Below are 17,133 nucleotides of genomic sequence, written 5' to 3' on the forward strand. Positions count from 1 at the left end.
CTTTTTTGTCATTTTGTCAAACTACTGCCCTCTGGATAGGACTTTGCTTGCTCATTTCTGCTGATTTTATGGATTAAAGTTATCTATGATGTCTCTTTTCCACCTGTAGGCATAGTGAGAACAGACCATCTTCTCTAAACTGTGTATTTCCTACAGTGCCTACCATAGTGCCATGTTAATAGCAGGCATTTAATAAATGTTCATTGGATTTAAATTTTAATTTGAAAGCCTCTCTACTACCCCCAGACATTTCACTCCAAATTGATTTTAGTATGATCATTCTCTAGGTTCCTATATCAACTTTTCTTTTTTCCACACACTATGACATTAAAATTCAGCATTGACTGAAAGCTCAGTGTAACAATGAAGAGATGTCTAGGAAGATGATTTTGTTTTTACATACTCTTCTTGGATGTATTCAGCTATGGAATTAATCATCCAACAAATACTTAATGAGTGCCTACTAAGGAACTGTATGTCTTTATATAATTCATAAGATTATAGGATGTTAGATCTTAAAAGGGCTTCCATTTAACAAATGAGGTAAATGAAGTCAACAGACCATACAGGTAGGAAATGGCAGATCTAGGATTTGAACCCAGGTCCTCTGACTCCAAATCCACTGTTCTTTCTTCACAAAGAGTAATAAGCACCTTGCTTACTTTTAACAAGCTATGAGATTTTCACAGTGGTAGTTTCTAAACACAATGATTTACAATTATTATAACCTGTTCCTTTCTAACAAAAGTTAGAATGGAAGAAAATTGCTTAGAGACAAGATTGAGACACCAATCAATTGCTCGGTAATAGCTCTTTAGCAGGGAAAAACCCTTCCCCAGAGAGAGGCAGCTCTAAATCCTGGCATCATAACACAAAGACCCACTGTCTCAAGGCCATTGTTAAAAGACTTAAATTATATACATCAAGAAGAATGACTCTGTGTGTGTGTGTGTGTGTGTGTGTGTGTGTGTCTGTGTGTGTGTGTGTGTGTGTGTGTGTGTGTGTGTGATGAACTGAAAAAAATCATTGTCAAACGGAACTTTATTAGACTTAACAGTTCCAGGAAAATCTTACCACCAAAGTTGATAGAGGGAGGAAATGTCCAAGGTCCTGAAATTGGTTCCTATCCGTGCATAAATGCTACTTTTCCCCAAAGTTCTCTGAATTTTTTATAATGATGAAGAATTTTTAAAATAACAATTTATCTCAAGCATGAGATGTTGCTTTTCTTTTAAGAAGAGATTGTTCTGTGGGGGGAAATATCAACTGCTGGGACTTGGAGGTTTTGTTTGTTTTTAGGTGTGATTACTTGACCTACTTAATATATTAGTTCATATGTTTTGACTGTGATTCTGATTTACAAAACATTATGAACCTTAACTTGTGCTTTTTGCCTTGAGCTCTCAAAAACAATTTCAGGTTTCTATTTCTCGATAAACATGTTGGACTAGTCTTTGTATATGTGTCTGGGATATATTAAGTGTTTAATAAATGTTCATTGATTGGTATTTGGCCATAGGCATATCAGTCTCCAGTCACTGATTCAACTGAAGCTTCTCAAGGAATACAAAACAAAACCAAACAATGAGTATTCGTTCCAATGATACTATTTAATAAAAAAAAAATTAAGTATTTGCTATGTACCATGCACTGTGCTAAGTGCTAGTGATACAGAGTAAAAGAGAAAAAATAGTTCCTTTTCTCAAACAAATTATATTTTGTTGGGGGATACAATATATACACAAATTCTCATCAACCAATAGGATCAAAATCCAGTTGATATTTGGTTCTTTGAAAGCAGACATTGTGTCTTGTACAACTTTGTATTATACATAGTATTTAGAACACTGTAGTATGTAGCATACATTGAACAAATATTTGATTGATGAATTAATAAAAAAATTTTCAAAGTGGAAGGTCAGAGTAGCTAGGTAGTGCAATAGATAGAACACTGGCCCCAGAGTCAGAAGGATCTGAATTCAAATCTGGCCTCAAACACCCAATTATTGCTTGTTTAACCCTGATTGCCTCCAAAACACAAAAAAGTGGAAAGTTATTTATCTATATAGGTACTGTATACGCATAGTACCATAAGTAATCATATGATAGCCAAGTCACAAAAGATGAATCATCAAATCACACAATTTTGTTGCTAGGTCTTCAGAGGCAAAATGAAATAGAACTTTGGGACAATTACTTAGATAGTTGACTGTGGATGATGACATGAGGAAACAAATTACAAGCCTGGCATGGAGTTATCTAGCTGTAAAAAGGTATTTTCACTATCCAAACATCTGCTATAGCTCTTTCTCTGCCAAAAGCAGAGCATCTGGCAAAGTCTTGCCTTATCTTATGGATAATTTCACTCTCCAAAAGATGGAGGAAGTAATAAATGAACTATTACTTTGAACTGTTTCTGAGGTAGAAATCGTGAGAACATTGAGAGTAAGTGATCCCTCTACCTTAGAGAAGGGGGCATCTGGACATAGTCTGATGCATGTTCTAGGTTTAAGAAAAGTAGATTGCAAAGAACTCACAGAAAAGGTAGTTAGGATCACATGGTATAAAATTCCAAAAAGAAAGCTAGCCCCAAAAGGATGGCAGACTCTTAATTCTGATGAAGAAGAAAGCAGAGAGATCATAGGATTTGAGAATTTGAGAAGGCTGTGGGTATCATCTAATCCAACCTCATTTTATAGATGAAGAAACTAAGTACACAGAGAAATCAAATGACCTGCCTAGTGTCAGACATCTAGTAACGTATAGTCAGAACTATAATGATGGGATGTGTCTCATACAATCAGGAGTGTTCTGGTAAATATTTAACAACTAGCTCTCCAGAAAAAAAGTACACACAACATACTTTTAAGGGTAATATGCATTATTAACACTTTCTCTATCATTTTCTTAAGTCTATTTAATCAACAAAAGAATAAGTCAAATCCTATTTGTAGCATTTGCCAATTTCTGAGGTGTAAATATTCACAATGAAAGCCTAATAATCAACCTATGAGCTGGCTCCAGTATACATATACATACACACATATGTATGTAATATATGTATGTATACAGCATACAATGAAATGTAGTGGAAAGAACAACCAAAAAACAATGCTGAACACTATGTAATTATAATGGCCAACTTAATTCCAGAAAAGAGTGAGAAATGTACCTCCTTCCTTTATTTATAAAGGTAGGGGAAATATGGATGTTGTTGTTCAGTTGTGTCCAACTCTTCATGACCCTATTTAGGATTTTTTTGGCAAAGATACTGGAGTAGTTTGCTATTTCCTTCTGCAGATCGTTTTACAGATGAGAAAGCTGAGGCAAACAGAGTGAAGTGACTTGCCCAGGGTCACACAGCTAGTAAGTGTCTGAGGCCAAATTTAATCTCAGAAAGAGGAGTCTTCTTGATTCCAAGCTCAGTATTTAAAATGGTTTAACATATATAAATATATGAAGTGCTTTGTAAACCATGGTACAAATACAAACATACTGTTGCTGCTGTTCGGTCATTTCAGTCATGTCCAACTCTTTGTGACCCCATTTGGGGTTTTCTTGCCAAAGACACTGGGGTGGCTTGCCATTTCCTTCTCCCGATCACTTTACAGATGAGGAAACTGAGGCAAAGAGGTTAAGTGACTTGCCAAGGGTCACAGAGCTACTAAGTGTTTGTGGTCAGACATAGCCACTGTAGTCTGTGGATTTGAGCTCAGGTTTTCCTGATTCCACACCAGGTGCTCTGTCCACTGTGCCTCCTAGCCAAAGATGAGTGTAGAGTATTGCAAATACTGTCAGCCGTGGTTAAAGTATTGGTTGATTGTGTAGAACTGCTTTTTGTCTATTTCTTTTTTATTCTTTGCTACAAGAGAAAGCTTGTAGGATAGGGAAATAGGAGGGATAAATTCAGAAATGAAAGTAATATAAAATTAAAACATAGCTATAATTTTTTTAAAAGAAGAAATTTAGTACAGATAATGTAGACTCGCACTTAAGCTCATACATTCATTCGCACAGGCATAGGATGGTGTGGTAAGGCAGCAGTTTTTTCAGAAAAAGGGATAAGGGTTTTAGTGCACTGTAAGTACAAAATAAGACAATAATGTGACATAGTAGCCAAAGAAATCTATGCAATCCTGGGCTTCATTAAGAGCTGCTTAATTATTTTAAAAGGTGTTTTTTTTAAAATACAGGCAAAATGTCCAGAGTAAAGGAGGTGATAGTCCTACTGTGCCCTTCCCTGGTCAGATTTCTGAACTATTACGCTATCTGAACTATTGTGTCCAGGAGGCTCCACAAGGCCCGCCCACTTCTCCCTTTGGTGAGTTCTTCTTGGGGTCTGCATTTTGTAAAAGGGCACATTCATTCATCTCCTGGCCCTATTCCAGCTTCAGGATTTCAAAACCATTCTCTCTCATGCTCCCATCGTAAAACAGGATCAAGATAAGATATAAATTAAATTGATGGACACTAATCTGTCTCCCAGCTTTTCAGCTCTCTTTTGTGTATTATCTTTCTCCAACTGAATGTAAGCTCCTCGAGGACAGGGACTACCATTCTTTTTGCTTATATCTGTATCCTCATCACATAGTGCTTGGTACATGCTAAGCACTTAATAAATACTTGTTTCCTCGTTCAGTTCTGGGCATTTTAGGAAAAACACTGAAAAATTGAAGTATATCAAGAGGAAAATGATCAGAATAGTGGGAGGCATGGAAACTATGCTCTACTGAGATTTAGTTGAAGGAAATGGGGATGTTTGGTCTGGAGAAGAGAAGACTTGAGTACTTGAAGAGCTATCAATCATGTGGAAGAGAGATTAGACTTGTTTTGTTTATCCCCAGAGGCCGAAGTAGGATGGATGGGAGAAAATTGTAGAGACAAATTTTAGCTCAACAGAAGAAGAAATATTTTAACAATGAGGGTGATCCAAAAGTGAAAAAGGTTGTTGGAAGGTAAGTTCCCCATCACTGAAGGATGACCACTTTGGGGGATGTTATAGAATTAAATTACTTCTTCTTAAATTTTTAAAATTTATTTTATTTTTAATTTATGGAATAAAACAAGCATTTCCATAATGCAATATGATAAAAAATGAAATTACTTCTGAAATCCATTCCAAGGCTGACATTCTGACTCTGTGGATGATTTTCAGACTGCAAAGAAAAGGCAAAATATGACTAAAGGGGTGTTAAAGGTTAAGTTAGTGAGGAAATATCAAGAGCACCTAACAATTCTAATTGAGTTTGTCTGCTACTCTAGACAAATTAATTATGCCACAGAGAAATCATGTAGCCCTTTTCATTGCTAAAGACCACATCATAGTGGAAAGAGTATTGGATTACTGGCAGTTTTTAAGCACAAATAGGTGGCTACTTGTTGGAGCTGTTGTAGAAAAGATTTCAGGTAAGCTTGGCTTCATGGCGCACACCTTTATTTCCTGCTACTGGGTAACTGAGACTGAGGCCAGTGGATTGCTTGAGTTCGAGAGTTCTGAGGTGCAGTAGGGATAAAGTCAATCTGGTATTTCCACTAAGTCTGGCACCAATACGGTGCTCCCCTGGGAGCAGAGGGCCACCAGGCTTTTTAAGGTGGGAAAAAAGGTCAAAGATTCTGTTCCCATCAATCAGCAGTGAGGTCAGGCCATGAGTGGCAAATGGAGGTTTAGATTAGATACCCTAAAGCCTCTTCCCACTCTCAGATTCTATGCCCTGGGATTCTAGGTCATTGAGACAAAATTATGTTTATGGCCTGTGTCTTAGCCTACTTTATCACATAGAACAACTCTGCCCATACACTCATACAGACCCAGTTTGATGATTCCAACCGTATTCAATCTAACAACAAGATGCTCAATCTTGTGGTCTCTAACCCCTAAATTCAAAATAGGGCTTTGAGGAGATCTCAGTCTCATCCTGAGGCTAAGGAGCCCATTGGCGAAATTCCATAAATTCTACCATAGCTCTTTGTTCTGTTGCTGCTGTGACAATCTAGCCAGCTGCTTGAGAGATGTAGAGTGAATAGGCAGTCCTTCCCATTTCCAAGGGAGATTGGAAATCTCAAGGCCTCCATTAAGCATGAAATTCTCCCTTCCTGCCTTGGAATCGTAGAGTATCCACTGAGATAGGTGCTGCTGTGCTATGGAGGTAGGAATCAAAGTGAGCACATTGGTGTGAATTATCAGCGTTTAGTACCAATATAGTGATAGTTATAATAAAGGGATTTGGGGGGTGGGGTGAGGAATTTTTTTTTTGTGTAAGGAAATCTCAATGAAGGAAATCCATCTCTACCTCCATGCCCTTGCACTGGCTTTCTCTTATGTCCGGAATTTATTCTCTACTTCCTTACCACTACTTCAAAGAGTTGATATTTTTCCCTTTAAGAGTCAATTTAAGTGCCACCTTCTATATGATGCCTTTCCTGATCTCCCCAACTACTGGTGCCCTCCATCCCATAATACATTGCATTTAACCACTTTGTATTAATTCACTTTAAGTTTATGACATATATACATATATATACACACAAACACATACAATATATACAAGTGTATGTATACATATACGATGTGTGTATATGTGTTTATATATGCGAATATAATTTTATATACCATATGTGAATATATGTTTTGTGTATGTCTATATATATATGTATATATCTATATCTATACACTGTTTATATATATATATATATATACATATATATTTCTTTATATATAAGTTGTCTCCCCCATTAGAATGTTAGCATTTTGTAAGCAGGAATTGTTTTATTCTTTGTACTTGTATCATTTATCTTGCCACTGCCTAGCACAGTGCCTGGCACATGGTAGGTGCTTTACTTTTAAACACTCATTTATGGATTGATTCTGCTTGTCTGGATCAGCTCCTGCTCTGCTACTGATAGTCTTAGAGAGTTGGGGGGTGGGAGAGAAGGCACTGAGCTATTAAATGACTTTGCCAGAGGGTTTATGAAGTAAGATGTGAAGTCAGCTCCTTTAGGTCCCCACTTCACCATGGTATTCTACTTCTCTTACTTTTAGCACTCTGTCAAGGTTCAATACACAACTGGATCCCGACCAGTGTGAATAATAAATACTGTGAAGTGGTCCCATTAGTTGAATTTGCACTACATATTTCCATGGGGCTGGGACCAATCACCATATTTTACATAATTATAACTTCAAATTGTGTGAATTCAAATACATGCAACCACTTCAGGGGATTCATTATTTGCACTGAGTCTTAGTATAGGCAAGATTTTTGTACAAAGAACGTAATTAAGAAAAATGGGGAGCAAATATGCACCTACCACATTTTATTTGAATTTCATTTTTATTGTATTTTCCTCTCTAAAAAGATGACTCATACCTAGAATAATAGACAGCATATGTAGTGGGAGTCAGGAGACCTGGGCTGTAATTTTAGCTTCTGCCCCTAATTTATTATGTTATCTCGGGCAAGGCACTAACCCTTCCTGGGTTTTCTTATCTATAAAATAAATCATAGCATTTGGAACTAGAGGATCTCAGATCATAGATATGATCTTTATAAACCTCATAGCATTATGTGAATAACTTATAAGCTAGAAGGACCTTGGAAGCCTTATCTATACGTCAAATCCCTTTATTTTATAGATGAGGAAATTGAGGCCAAAAAAGTTAAGTGATTTGTCCAAGGTCACACAGGCAGCAAGTGTCAGAGACTGGATTCTGATTCTAGTCTGTTGTTGTTATTTAGTCCTCTTCAATCATAGTCGATTCTTCATGGCTCCTTTTGGGACTTTCTTGGCAAAGATACTGGAGTGCTTTGACATTTCCTTCTCTGGCTCATCTTACAGATAGGAAACTGAGGGAAATGACATGTACAGAGTCACACAGCTAGCAAGTGGAGGTCAGATTTGAACTCAGGTCCTCCTGGCTCCAGGCCAATGTTCTATCCACTGTGCCACACAGCTGCCCCTCTGATTCTCATACCAATGCTTTTCCCACTATACTAGGTTGCTATTACTTTAAAGATGAGGAAACTGAGGCCCAGAAGTATTGTCACACACATAGAGAGAATAACAGAAGAGTTTGGACCAGATCAGATTCCCTTAGGGTTTCAACACTATGCAATTCTTTAACTTTGTAATTTTATTTTGCTATGCTCTAACCCTATAATAATGCCCTGTAACTTACTTATATCACCAGTGACTTTGGAGATCATATATTCTCTGTGATCTTGGCTTTTTTATACTCTTTTGAGAGAAAAAAGGGAGTTTAGTGTAAAGACATTGTTCCTTAAAGGTTAAATATATCAAACACACATGTTGTGTGTGTGCTTACAGTATGCAACTGTGAAGAATTAAGACTGATTTTTCACCCATAGCTTATGGAAACGTCAAATTATTTCCTAAACACAGAACACACATATACATACACACATGAGTTTGCCCACAGGCACATATGCCTGACTGTCCCTTTGATTAGGTTATGACCTCCGCGGGTGCAGAGATCACATCTTTCGTGTTATTTGTTTCTCCTCTCGGCGTCTGGTAGCATCCCCATGCCCTCCACATAGCAGGTACACACAAAATGTTTATTCACTCAGTGACTTACCAGACTACAGTAACGTGACAACCATGGCTCTGCAAATTAGATATCATTCCTCTGGTTGCTCTATTTATTTGACTCTCTGAGTTGGCCCAGAAAAAGTCATTTTAAACAATGAGAAATGATAGGTCCTTTCACAGATATATATCCTGTATCAGACACAAAGTGCTTTTGTTGGAACAAAATTTTCCTTCTGGAAACTCTCTTTGGTCCAGCATCACTTCTTTAAGATAATTTCTCAAAGCTATTTCATCATTAAAGCCTTGTTCAATGTGGCTTTGCAAAGATAGGTAATGATTTGGAATTTAAAAGCTAGCATCTTCATGTTAACAGTCTGCCTTAATGCTAGTTCATTGCTTTTTTATTCAGAGACAGTATCAACACATTGTCACAATAATGGTTGCTGATTACCTTCTCCTGAAGAAGCCTCCAGGTGCTGGAGTTTGAGTCCGGTGTCTAATCTCGGAGGTTTTGAATAAAGAAATAAATAGCAAAGGACACAGACGCTGATGACAAAGGCAAGTAAAACAAGCGCAGCAATTCCCAGTCCAATCAAGGCACCAATGCTGGGAGAGGGGAGAAAACCAACACATCACGTGTACTGGATTGGAACAGACAGAAAACTTCTAGGATGAATACCAGGAGGGATCATATGCCACCTTATCATAACATACCATATCATATTGTATCATATCATATCACATAATACTATGTTATATTATTATTATTATTATATGTTCTAGATATTATATTAACTTATCTAGAACGTGTTTTTTCTCCCCAGGAGATAAACCCAGGAGAATGCAAGCTCCCAGAGGTCAGGACCTATTTCTCCTTATGTCCTTTGTGTCCCCACTGTCTAACATGGTGCCTGGCACCGTAATCCCCTTCTCCGAGTGTGGTGCTCCCAAATTTCTCCAAGGAGAGTTTTCTCCCAGGTTGGTATTCCCTGCCTGATCTAATGGGCTCCATAAATACTGCAGTGAAGTCCCTGGAATGTATTCCCCACAGTCATTTGTTTCAGAGATCAGAAAAGGATGGCTAGGGAAGAAGTACAAAGTTCAGCAAAAAAAAAAAAAAGTCATACACCCCCTCCTCCCTCACCCCCTGGACCTGTGATTTCACTGGTGTGGAGGATGCCTAGAGAAGAATGTCCTCTACCAGTACAGATTGGCATAGTGGGAAAAGTCCAGGCTCTGGAATTGGAGGATCTAGGTTAAAATTCTAGCTCCAGTGCTTGCATACCTATGTGACTGGCTCAACAAGGCACTTGCTAAGCTTCACTTTCTTTATCTGTAAAATGAGAGGCTGGTGGTTCCTGAGGTCTCTTGAAACTCTAGATTTCTACTTTTATATTCTTAGAGAATAGCTTGGGATCCCAAGAATTTGAGAAACTTGCTCAGGTTGACATAGGTAGTTTATGTCAGAGGTAGAACTTGAACACAGGTCTTTGACTCTGAGGCCACCTTTCTAGTGATTTTGCCAAGTTGCCACAGTAAAACAAAATGAATAGGAAAATACTTGTTTGTTTGTTTTCTGTGAAAATGAGGTGCTTCCTAGAGGCAAATATCAACATGAGGATTTCTTTTGGAGGCAAAATAAGCAAGATAATTCTAGGCATGGTACAATGGAAAGAGGGCCTTGGATGGAATCAAAGGATTTGAGTTTGAAGTCCACTTCTGTTCACTACTTGGATGACCTCAGTCAAGTCACTTAACCTCTATGGTACTCAGTTGCCTCATCTTTAAGGTAAGAATCCTGAACTGATCATAGTAGGGTCATTGGTGCCTTCTAAGATTCCTTTCAGCTTTAAATTTATGATCTTGTGGTCTTAAAAAGCAAAACATCTACTCTACAAAGAGAATTTCTTACTTTGGCCTCTGAAAATGTTATTATTATGAAGGAAGAAAAGAAAAAGAAAAAAGACCTAGGTAAGGGAAAACAGGAATTGAAGTGGTTAAACTCAAGAATCTTATTTAGGGGCAGCTAGGTGGTGCAGTAGATAAAGCATCAGCCCTGAAGTCAAGAGGATCTGATTTCAAATCCAGCCTCAGACCAAACACTTGACACTTAGGAGCTCTGTGACCCTGGGCAAGTCACTTAACCCCAACTGCCAAAAAAGAAAACAATCTTATTTAGTCTAATCTCCCATTAATGGTTTGGAAAGGCAAAACATTGGGGAAAACCCTGGAATCAGTCACAGAAGAATTTTCTCTCAAAAGATCACTTATGTCTAGAACTTTAAGAAAAAAATTGTACATATTTATATAGTTTATTACAGTTCGCTGAATTTTGTTGTTCGGTCGTTTCAGTCATGTCTGAATCTTCGTGATCCCGTTTAGGGTTTTCTTGGCAAAGATACTGGAGAGATTTGCAATGTCCTTCTCCAGCTCATTTTACAGATGAGGAAACTGAGGTGAACAGGGTTAAGTGACTTGCCCAGGGTCACACAGCTAGTAAGTAACTGAGGCTATATTTGAAGTCAGGATGATGAGTCTTCCTAACTCCAGGCCTGGCACTCTATGCACTATGGCGCCATCTAGCGGTCCAGTCAGCGAAGGTGCCATGGTCCCAAATTTCTATCAACAGCTATTTCAGAAATAATACCTGCTTCGGTAAGAAGGAAAAGTAGTTCAATGGTGTCAAGATATTAGGGGGACACCCTGTTTTCCAGAAAGCAAGCTATGCCCTGAGCTTGGCATAACAACAATCCTTTGTGCTCACCGTCTGGCAAAATCCCACGTAATTCTTGTATTGCTTGACCAGCACCAGGTGTTCTCGTAGCTCGGACAAGCTTGGCCGAGTACCCACGTTCCGGTCACGAAGCCCTGCTATGAATCCAACTTGTCTCATTGTTGCTGTTACCCCTCATTGTCAAGGTCGCAGCTCACTGTGCAGCCATTGGTGTAAGGATTGAGATCTCCGCACGCTACCTCGGGACCCTCCATTAGGGGTGGGGCCCTGGCACAGGTGTCTAATCTGCCTCCTTGTTTACAAGCCACTTTCCTCACTTTGCAATTAAACTTCTGTTTGATTCCTGACACTCCTTTCTCTAGCCTGCTCTGTTCAGCTCTGCCCATCCACAGGCGAGAGGCCAGTTCAGTCCATTTGACAACAGGAAGAGCGCTGGTTCTAGAATAGGGAAGATCTGAGTTCGAATCCCATCTGTGGTTCCTTCTAGCTGCATAACTTCGGATAAGTTACAATCTCCCCGGATCCCTCATTTGTAAAATGAGGTGGCTGGAGTAGGTGGTCTCTGAAGTCCCTGCCAAGTCTAGATCTATGCTCATGAACTTAGGCTCTTCATATTTTAAGTGGGGAAAAAGTGAATTGGAAGAAAAGAGATAGGATTTTAAAGAGAAAATGAACAAATATACATATGCTATCTTTCTTCTGTAAGCTTCTCCTGAGTAGGGATTGTTTCATTCACTGTATTTGGGGCAGGTAGGTGGTAGAAAGGGTAGAGCAGTGCGCTGGGAATCAAGAAGACCTGAGTTCAAATCTGACAGACACGAGCTAGCTATGTGACCCTATGCAAAGTCATTTATCTTGTTTGCCTCAATTTCCTCATCTGTAATAATAGCACTGACCTCCTGGGTTTGTTGTGTGTATCAAATGAGATAATAATTTGTAAAGCATTTAGCACAGTGCCTGGCACACAGTATATGCTATACAAATATTAGCTATTATTATTATTATTATTATACTTCCCAGCATCTAACTCAGTGTTTGGTACACAGTAAATAATAAATGTCTGCTGATTGATTGATTCATTATTCTTGATCCAGAAGTAAGCATATGCCCTATAACTACCTTGTGACTGACCCCAAAGTAGCAACATTGCACTGAAAATGAATGATAAATCACTGCACGATTTTATTACTGTGGCTATGGTCATCTGCTGGTTTCTAGTAGGCCATACCAGTACTTGCTGCTTTCCAGAAAGTCACTGGGCTCAGATTCCTTAGTCTATTCTCCCTCAGCTTAGATTTCAATCAGTTCCCGGACCTATGTGAGGGAGTGTCTAATTTCATTTTCACTGTAAATATTTCTTCCTAAGATTGAGTCTTCCAGTTGCAGTATCTTCTAGTATTTAGTGCTATTTTTGTGTTTGAGAGCATTTCTAGGCACATTTATCTACCCAGAAGTTCTGCTGTTAGCTGTCATTCCAAGGGTCAGAAAGATCTGTGGTCCCATTTGGGCAAGTTGCTTTGGACAGTGCCCAACCCAGCACACATAGCCATGGAAATGATATCTGATGAATGCATAGTCGTGACAGATAGACTAACAGTGGGAAAAGCTACCTAAAAACGAGAACTAGATCACGAAAAGGTATAAAAAAAAGTTACATGGAACTTTCAAAAACAAGGTTGGGCATTCTGGAGGGAGAATATTTCTACATTTGATTATGAGTTTTGGCTATTATATGTAAAGATCTCCAAAATATCCCATTCATATTTTTTCTCCTGGTGCCACATTCTTTCCTCCTGACATTACTTTGTTATCACCCTCTTCAGCAATGGGTGTAAAGACATTATGTTTATGGGATTCTGATGGGCTACCAGGGCAGCTACGTGGTGCAGTGGATAGAGCACCAGGCTTGGATTAAGGAAGACTTGAGTTTAAATCTGGTCTCAGACAATACCTGTGTGACCTTAAGCAAGTCACTTATCCCTATTTACCTCAGTTTCCTCATCTGTAAAATGACCAGAAGGAAATAGTATCTTTGCCAAGAAAACCCCAAGTGAGATCACGAAAAGTCAAACATGACTGAAGCAACTAAACAATGATGGGCTACCAAGAATGACCACATAGATTTCCCAATAGCTAATTCAATAGGTATTTACTGAATTCCTACCCCATGCTCAGCACTGTGTAATAAGTACTATCTCTAGATGCTAGAGACAGTGCAAATTACAATCAATAAGTGTGTATTAAGTGTCTACTGTGTGCCAGGCATAGGAGATAACAAGAACAAAGAATTAAACAGTCTCTATTTGCAGTGAGCTTACATTCTAGTTGGAGAAATAACTAGCACATACAAAATACATATATGTACAGCATAAGCATAAAGTGAATAAATGCAAATATATACAAAGTACTTAAAAGATAGTTTGGGAGAAAGGGCACTAGTATGGGGGGGGTCAGAGAAGGCTTCACCCAGAAGAGAGTGCATGTTCTGCATCTTAAACAGAATACATTTCAGGGATTCGGAACAGGCTGTGCAAAGACAAGGAGATTGGAGATAAGGGAAGGTAGTGCAGCAATGCCATGTTCCACCTCACTTTCTCCCATTATAGAGAAGGGTCCAATCTCGGGTCCCAACTTCAGTGAGCTGGCCCACCTAGCATCCTCACTTTCCTCAAGGAAAGTCAAAAGATCAAAGCCAAAAGGAATCTTCCACCCCCTCATTCCACAGATGGGGAAACTGAAACCCAGAGAGGTTAAGTGATTTCTTCAAGGTCACACAGAACAGCAGAGCCAATATTTAAACCCAAGACTTTTGATCCCAAATCCAGCATTCCTTCCACTGCACCACCTTTAGGGACAGCTGTCCTTTTCTTACAGCAGCAGTAGAGTCCAAGTACAGGTAACTCCCGGAATAATTTTCCCAATCAGACCTAACTTCATAATGACATAAAAACTCCAGGTTTACTAACTGGAATCTATGAATGGATGAATTATACATTTTCCTAAAGAAATAAAAGGTGACAGAAACATTCTGCTAGATAGGTTCCACTGAATATTTATCAGTATTAGAGGATGTTAGGGAGCTATCTATTGGCTTCCACATTTCATAATGAATCATTTCTGTGTGGCGCTTGGGTGCTTCTTGGAGACCCCAGTGGCCAAAATAAAAATTTCTATTATATCCAATGTAGGAAGAGCAAACTTTCTATTTGAAACTTTGCCACCATTACTCAGAGTCTTTATTTCACCAGACCAGCCTAGTGAACCACTCATTCAAGCATCAAATAATATGGTGCCTGCTGTACCAAGCACAATTGTTCTGAAGAAATCCATTATATTTAAGCCTAAATCATCATACTGTCTGACTTATTGCCAAAATAGCAGTACCTATTTGAACTTAATTCAGGAGAATACTCCCCTTCTGAAATGAACAAAAACATTAAATATAAAAATGCAGTTTTATTACTGATAGAAATAATATTTAGCCACTTACTGTGGATTTGGGTAGTGCTGCCTCCCAAATCATGTAAAGTAGCTGAGAGTAGGGCACCCAACTACAGCGAGGGGATACAAAGGATGCTTTTATTTCCCACAAACCCTGAGGTATATGCATTTTCCCAAATGAAGAAATTGTCATATGTCACTAAAAGTAAAAGCTCTTTAAAGTAGAAAAAAAAGCACTTTATAAATAAAAGTGATGATCATATTTCAGTTGTACTTCTTTTAATGGGAAAAGGAAAGAAGCAAAATTCTGCCTGAGGTCAGATCATTTGTCCACAATAGGTAAGGTACATTATGTAAAACAAAATTGGAAAATAAATGGAAGTGGCATGCAAACTTTCTGCATAATATTATCCACTTTATCATAGTGATGATGTCTAAAGGATTGAACAAAACAATAGGCCACTCTGTTAAACTGAACTAAGGGATGGTGTCAGAACATCTGAAAAAAAAAGGCGGAAGGGAGGGAAGGAGAAAGGGATTGGGATAGGGATGAAGGGAAGGAAGAAAGGAGAGAGGGGAAAAGAAGGAAGAAAGGGAAAAGACAGAAGGATAGAAAGAAGGGAGGGAGGGAAGGAATAAAAAAGGAAGGAAGGAAGGAAGGAGAAAAGGGGGAAAGAAGGAGAGAAGGGAGGGAGGGAGGGAAGAAAGAAGGGAAAGAGGGAATAAAAGAAGGAAGGATAGAACAAAAGAAATGAGCATCTCAAAAGTAGCTCTTGATTTAAAGGAGGGAAACAAAACAGCAAAGGAGTTTACAGCATTAATCAGCAAATAATTTATTAGTGCCCCACTGCCTTTTCCACTTTTATATATCAATTGATTCTGCCTTACAGTGAATATTTCTCTGAATCTTCTGGATGAAAATGCAGAGTAATTGCTCTCCTTGAGTTAAGGAGTTCAAATTCAGTGGGCTTTCTCTGCCCCTCAAATGGGCCTGATTCACTTTATGTGGTCAGAAGCAAACCTGGAAACGGGAGCCCCTACAAAGGACACACACCCTGGATGGGGGGGGTGCTATTCTTGTGCCCTCGATATTCTCAATTTAAAACATATGCACAATGGCTTTATCAGGACAAATATTTATCCCTTTCCTTCTCGAACAGGACATGATTCTCAAGAACTGAACTCTTCACAGTCAATATCCTTGGATGATGAAGAAAGAAAATAGTTCTTCCCAGTTCAATAAGGAGATATTGAGGAGGGGCTGGACTCTGAGAGCAATGAGAGGATGTAGATAGGGAAGGGATGGAGAAAGCAGAGAGCGTGAGGAAAGAGAGAGAAGGGGAAGGGAGAAAGGAAGAAGATGAGTATGGGAATGGGATGGGAAGGGGATCAATATGGGGGAAAAGATCAGGATGCAGTCGGGGAACAGAATCAGAATGGAAATAGGGATGGGGATAGGATGGGGATGACGATAGAATGGGAATGACGATAGGGGTTGGCTGTGGAATCGGGGACAGGACCTTTTGCTCTGAGACCAAAGACTGTAATATTTCTAAGGCTGGAGAATTCTCTCTAGGTGCGCACATAAAGCAGCCTGCATTATTCCGTTAGTCTCCACAGGTGGCTGTGTCTCTCTGGCTTTGGGGCTGGGGAAAAGGAGCGGAGGGGTGGATGCCTGGGTCCCCGGTGGAGGGTGCTGCAGATCGCTCTCCATTTGGCTGTCCCAGCCACTTCCAGCCCCTCTCTCCCCTCTTCCCCAGTTCCCACACCCTCACCTGAGGCTCCACATATAGCTGTACTTGTAGGGGAAGTAGCTGCCCGGCTCGCTGCAGCAGTACTTGAGGTCTGCGAAGCCGCAGCAGTATCTGAGGCTGGCCCCCTCTCCACGTCGGGGGCATTGGAAGGTCTCCACGAAGCTGTGGTTGAGGCTGTAGTAGCCCGAGCAGACTTGGCCGGCCTCGATCATCTCCACTGCAAGCACAGCCTCGGAGAGGCTCCCGACTCTGGGCTGTGTACCTTCAAAGCCTGCGCCCAGCCCCACCTCAGCTTGACTCCTGCTCTCCGTTCTTCGCAATCCCGCCACCCCCTGTAGCCGAATCACCTCTTCTGGTTAGGGGTTTGGCAGCTTACGCGTCTGGTCTCCTTCCTGCCCCTACTGCTCCTTCTGCTGCCTCTCTCCACATGGAGCTTAACTCTGGCGTCTCTCTTTGGCTCCTGGACCGCCTTTTTTTTTTTTTTTAAATCTGCTGGCCTCTGTTCCTGTCACCACGGTCCTCATCTTTGATACTCTCTCTGTGTCTCTGTCTTGCTGTTTCTCTCCTCCCTGATCTTTTCTTCTCTTACTTATTTTACTCACCAAAGTGATCTTTCTTTCCCTTCCTAAAAAGAGACTGAGAATAAAGGAAGGA

At 39.7% G+C, this 17,133-nt stretch overlaps 1 protein-coding gene across 1 annotated transcript in view; it reads right to left on the reverse strand.

Moving 5' to 3' along the window:
* Positions 1-16,852, reverse strand: part of SHISAL2B (shisa like 2B) — a 34,428-nt gene extending 17,576 nt beyond the window's left edge. The window contains exons 1-2 of the mRNA XM_021007197.2: positions 16,501-16,852; positions 9,002-9,156 (exon numbers count right to left, since the gene is read on the reverse strand). Coding sequence (XP_020862856.1) covers positions 9,002-9,156; positions 16,501-16,691 — 346 coding nt within the window. The 5' untranslated portion in view covers positions 16,692-16,852. The remainder of the gene's footprint in view (positions 1-9,001; positions 9,157-16,500) is intronic.
* Between the last annotated feature and the right edge of the window lie 281 nt (positions 16,853-17,133).

Source organism: Phascolarctos cinereus, unplaced genomic scaffold, assembly GCF_003287225.1.
Source record: "Phascolarctos cinereus isolate Bilbo 61053 unplaced genomic scaffold, phaCin_HiC Scaffold_4;HRSCAF=312, whole genome shotgun sequence".
NCBI lineage: Eukaryota > Metazoa > Chordata > Mammalia > Diprotodontia > Phascolarctidae > Phascolarctos > Phascolarctos cinereus.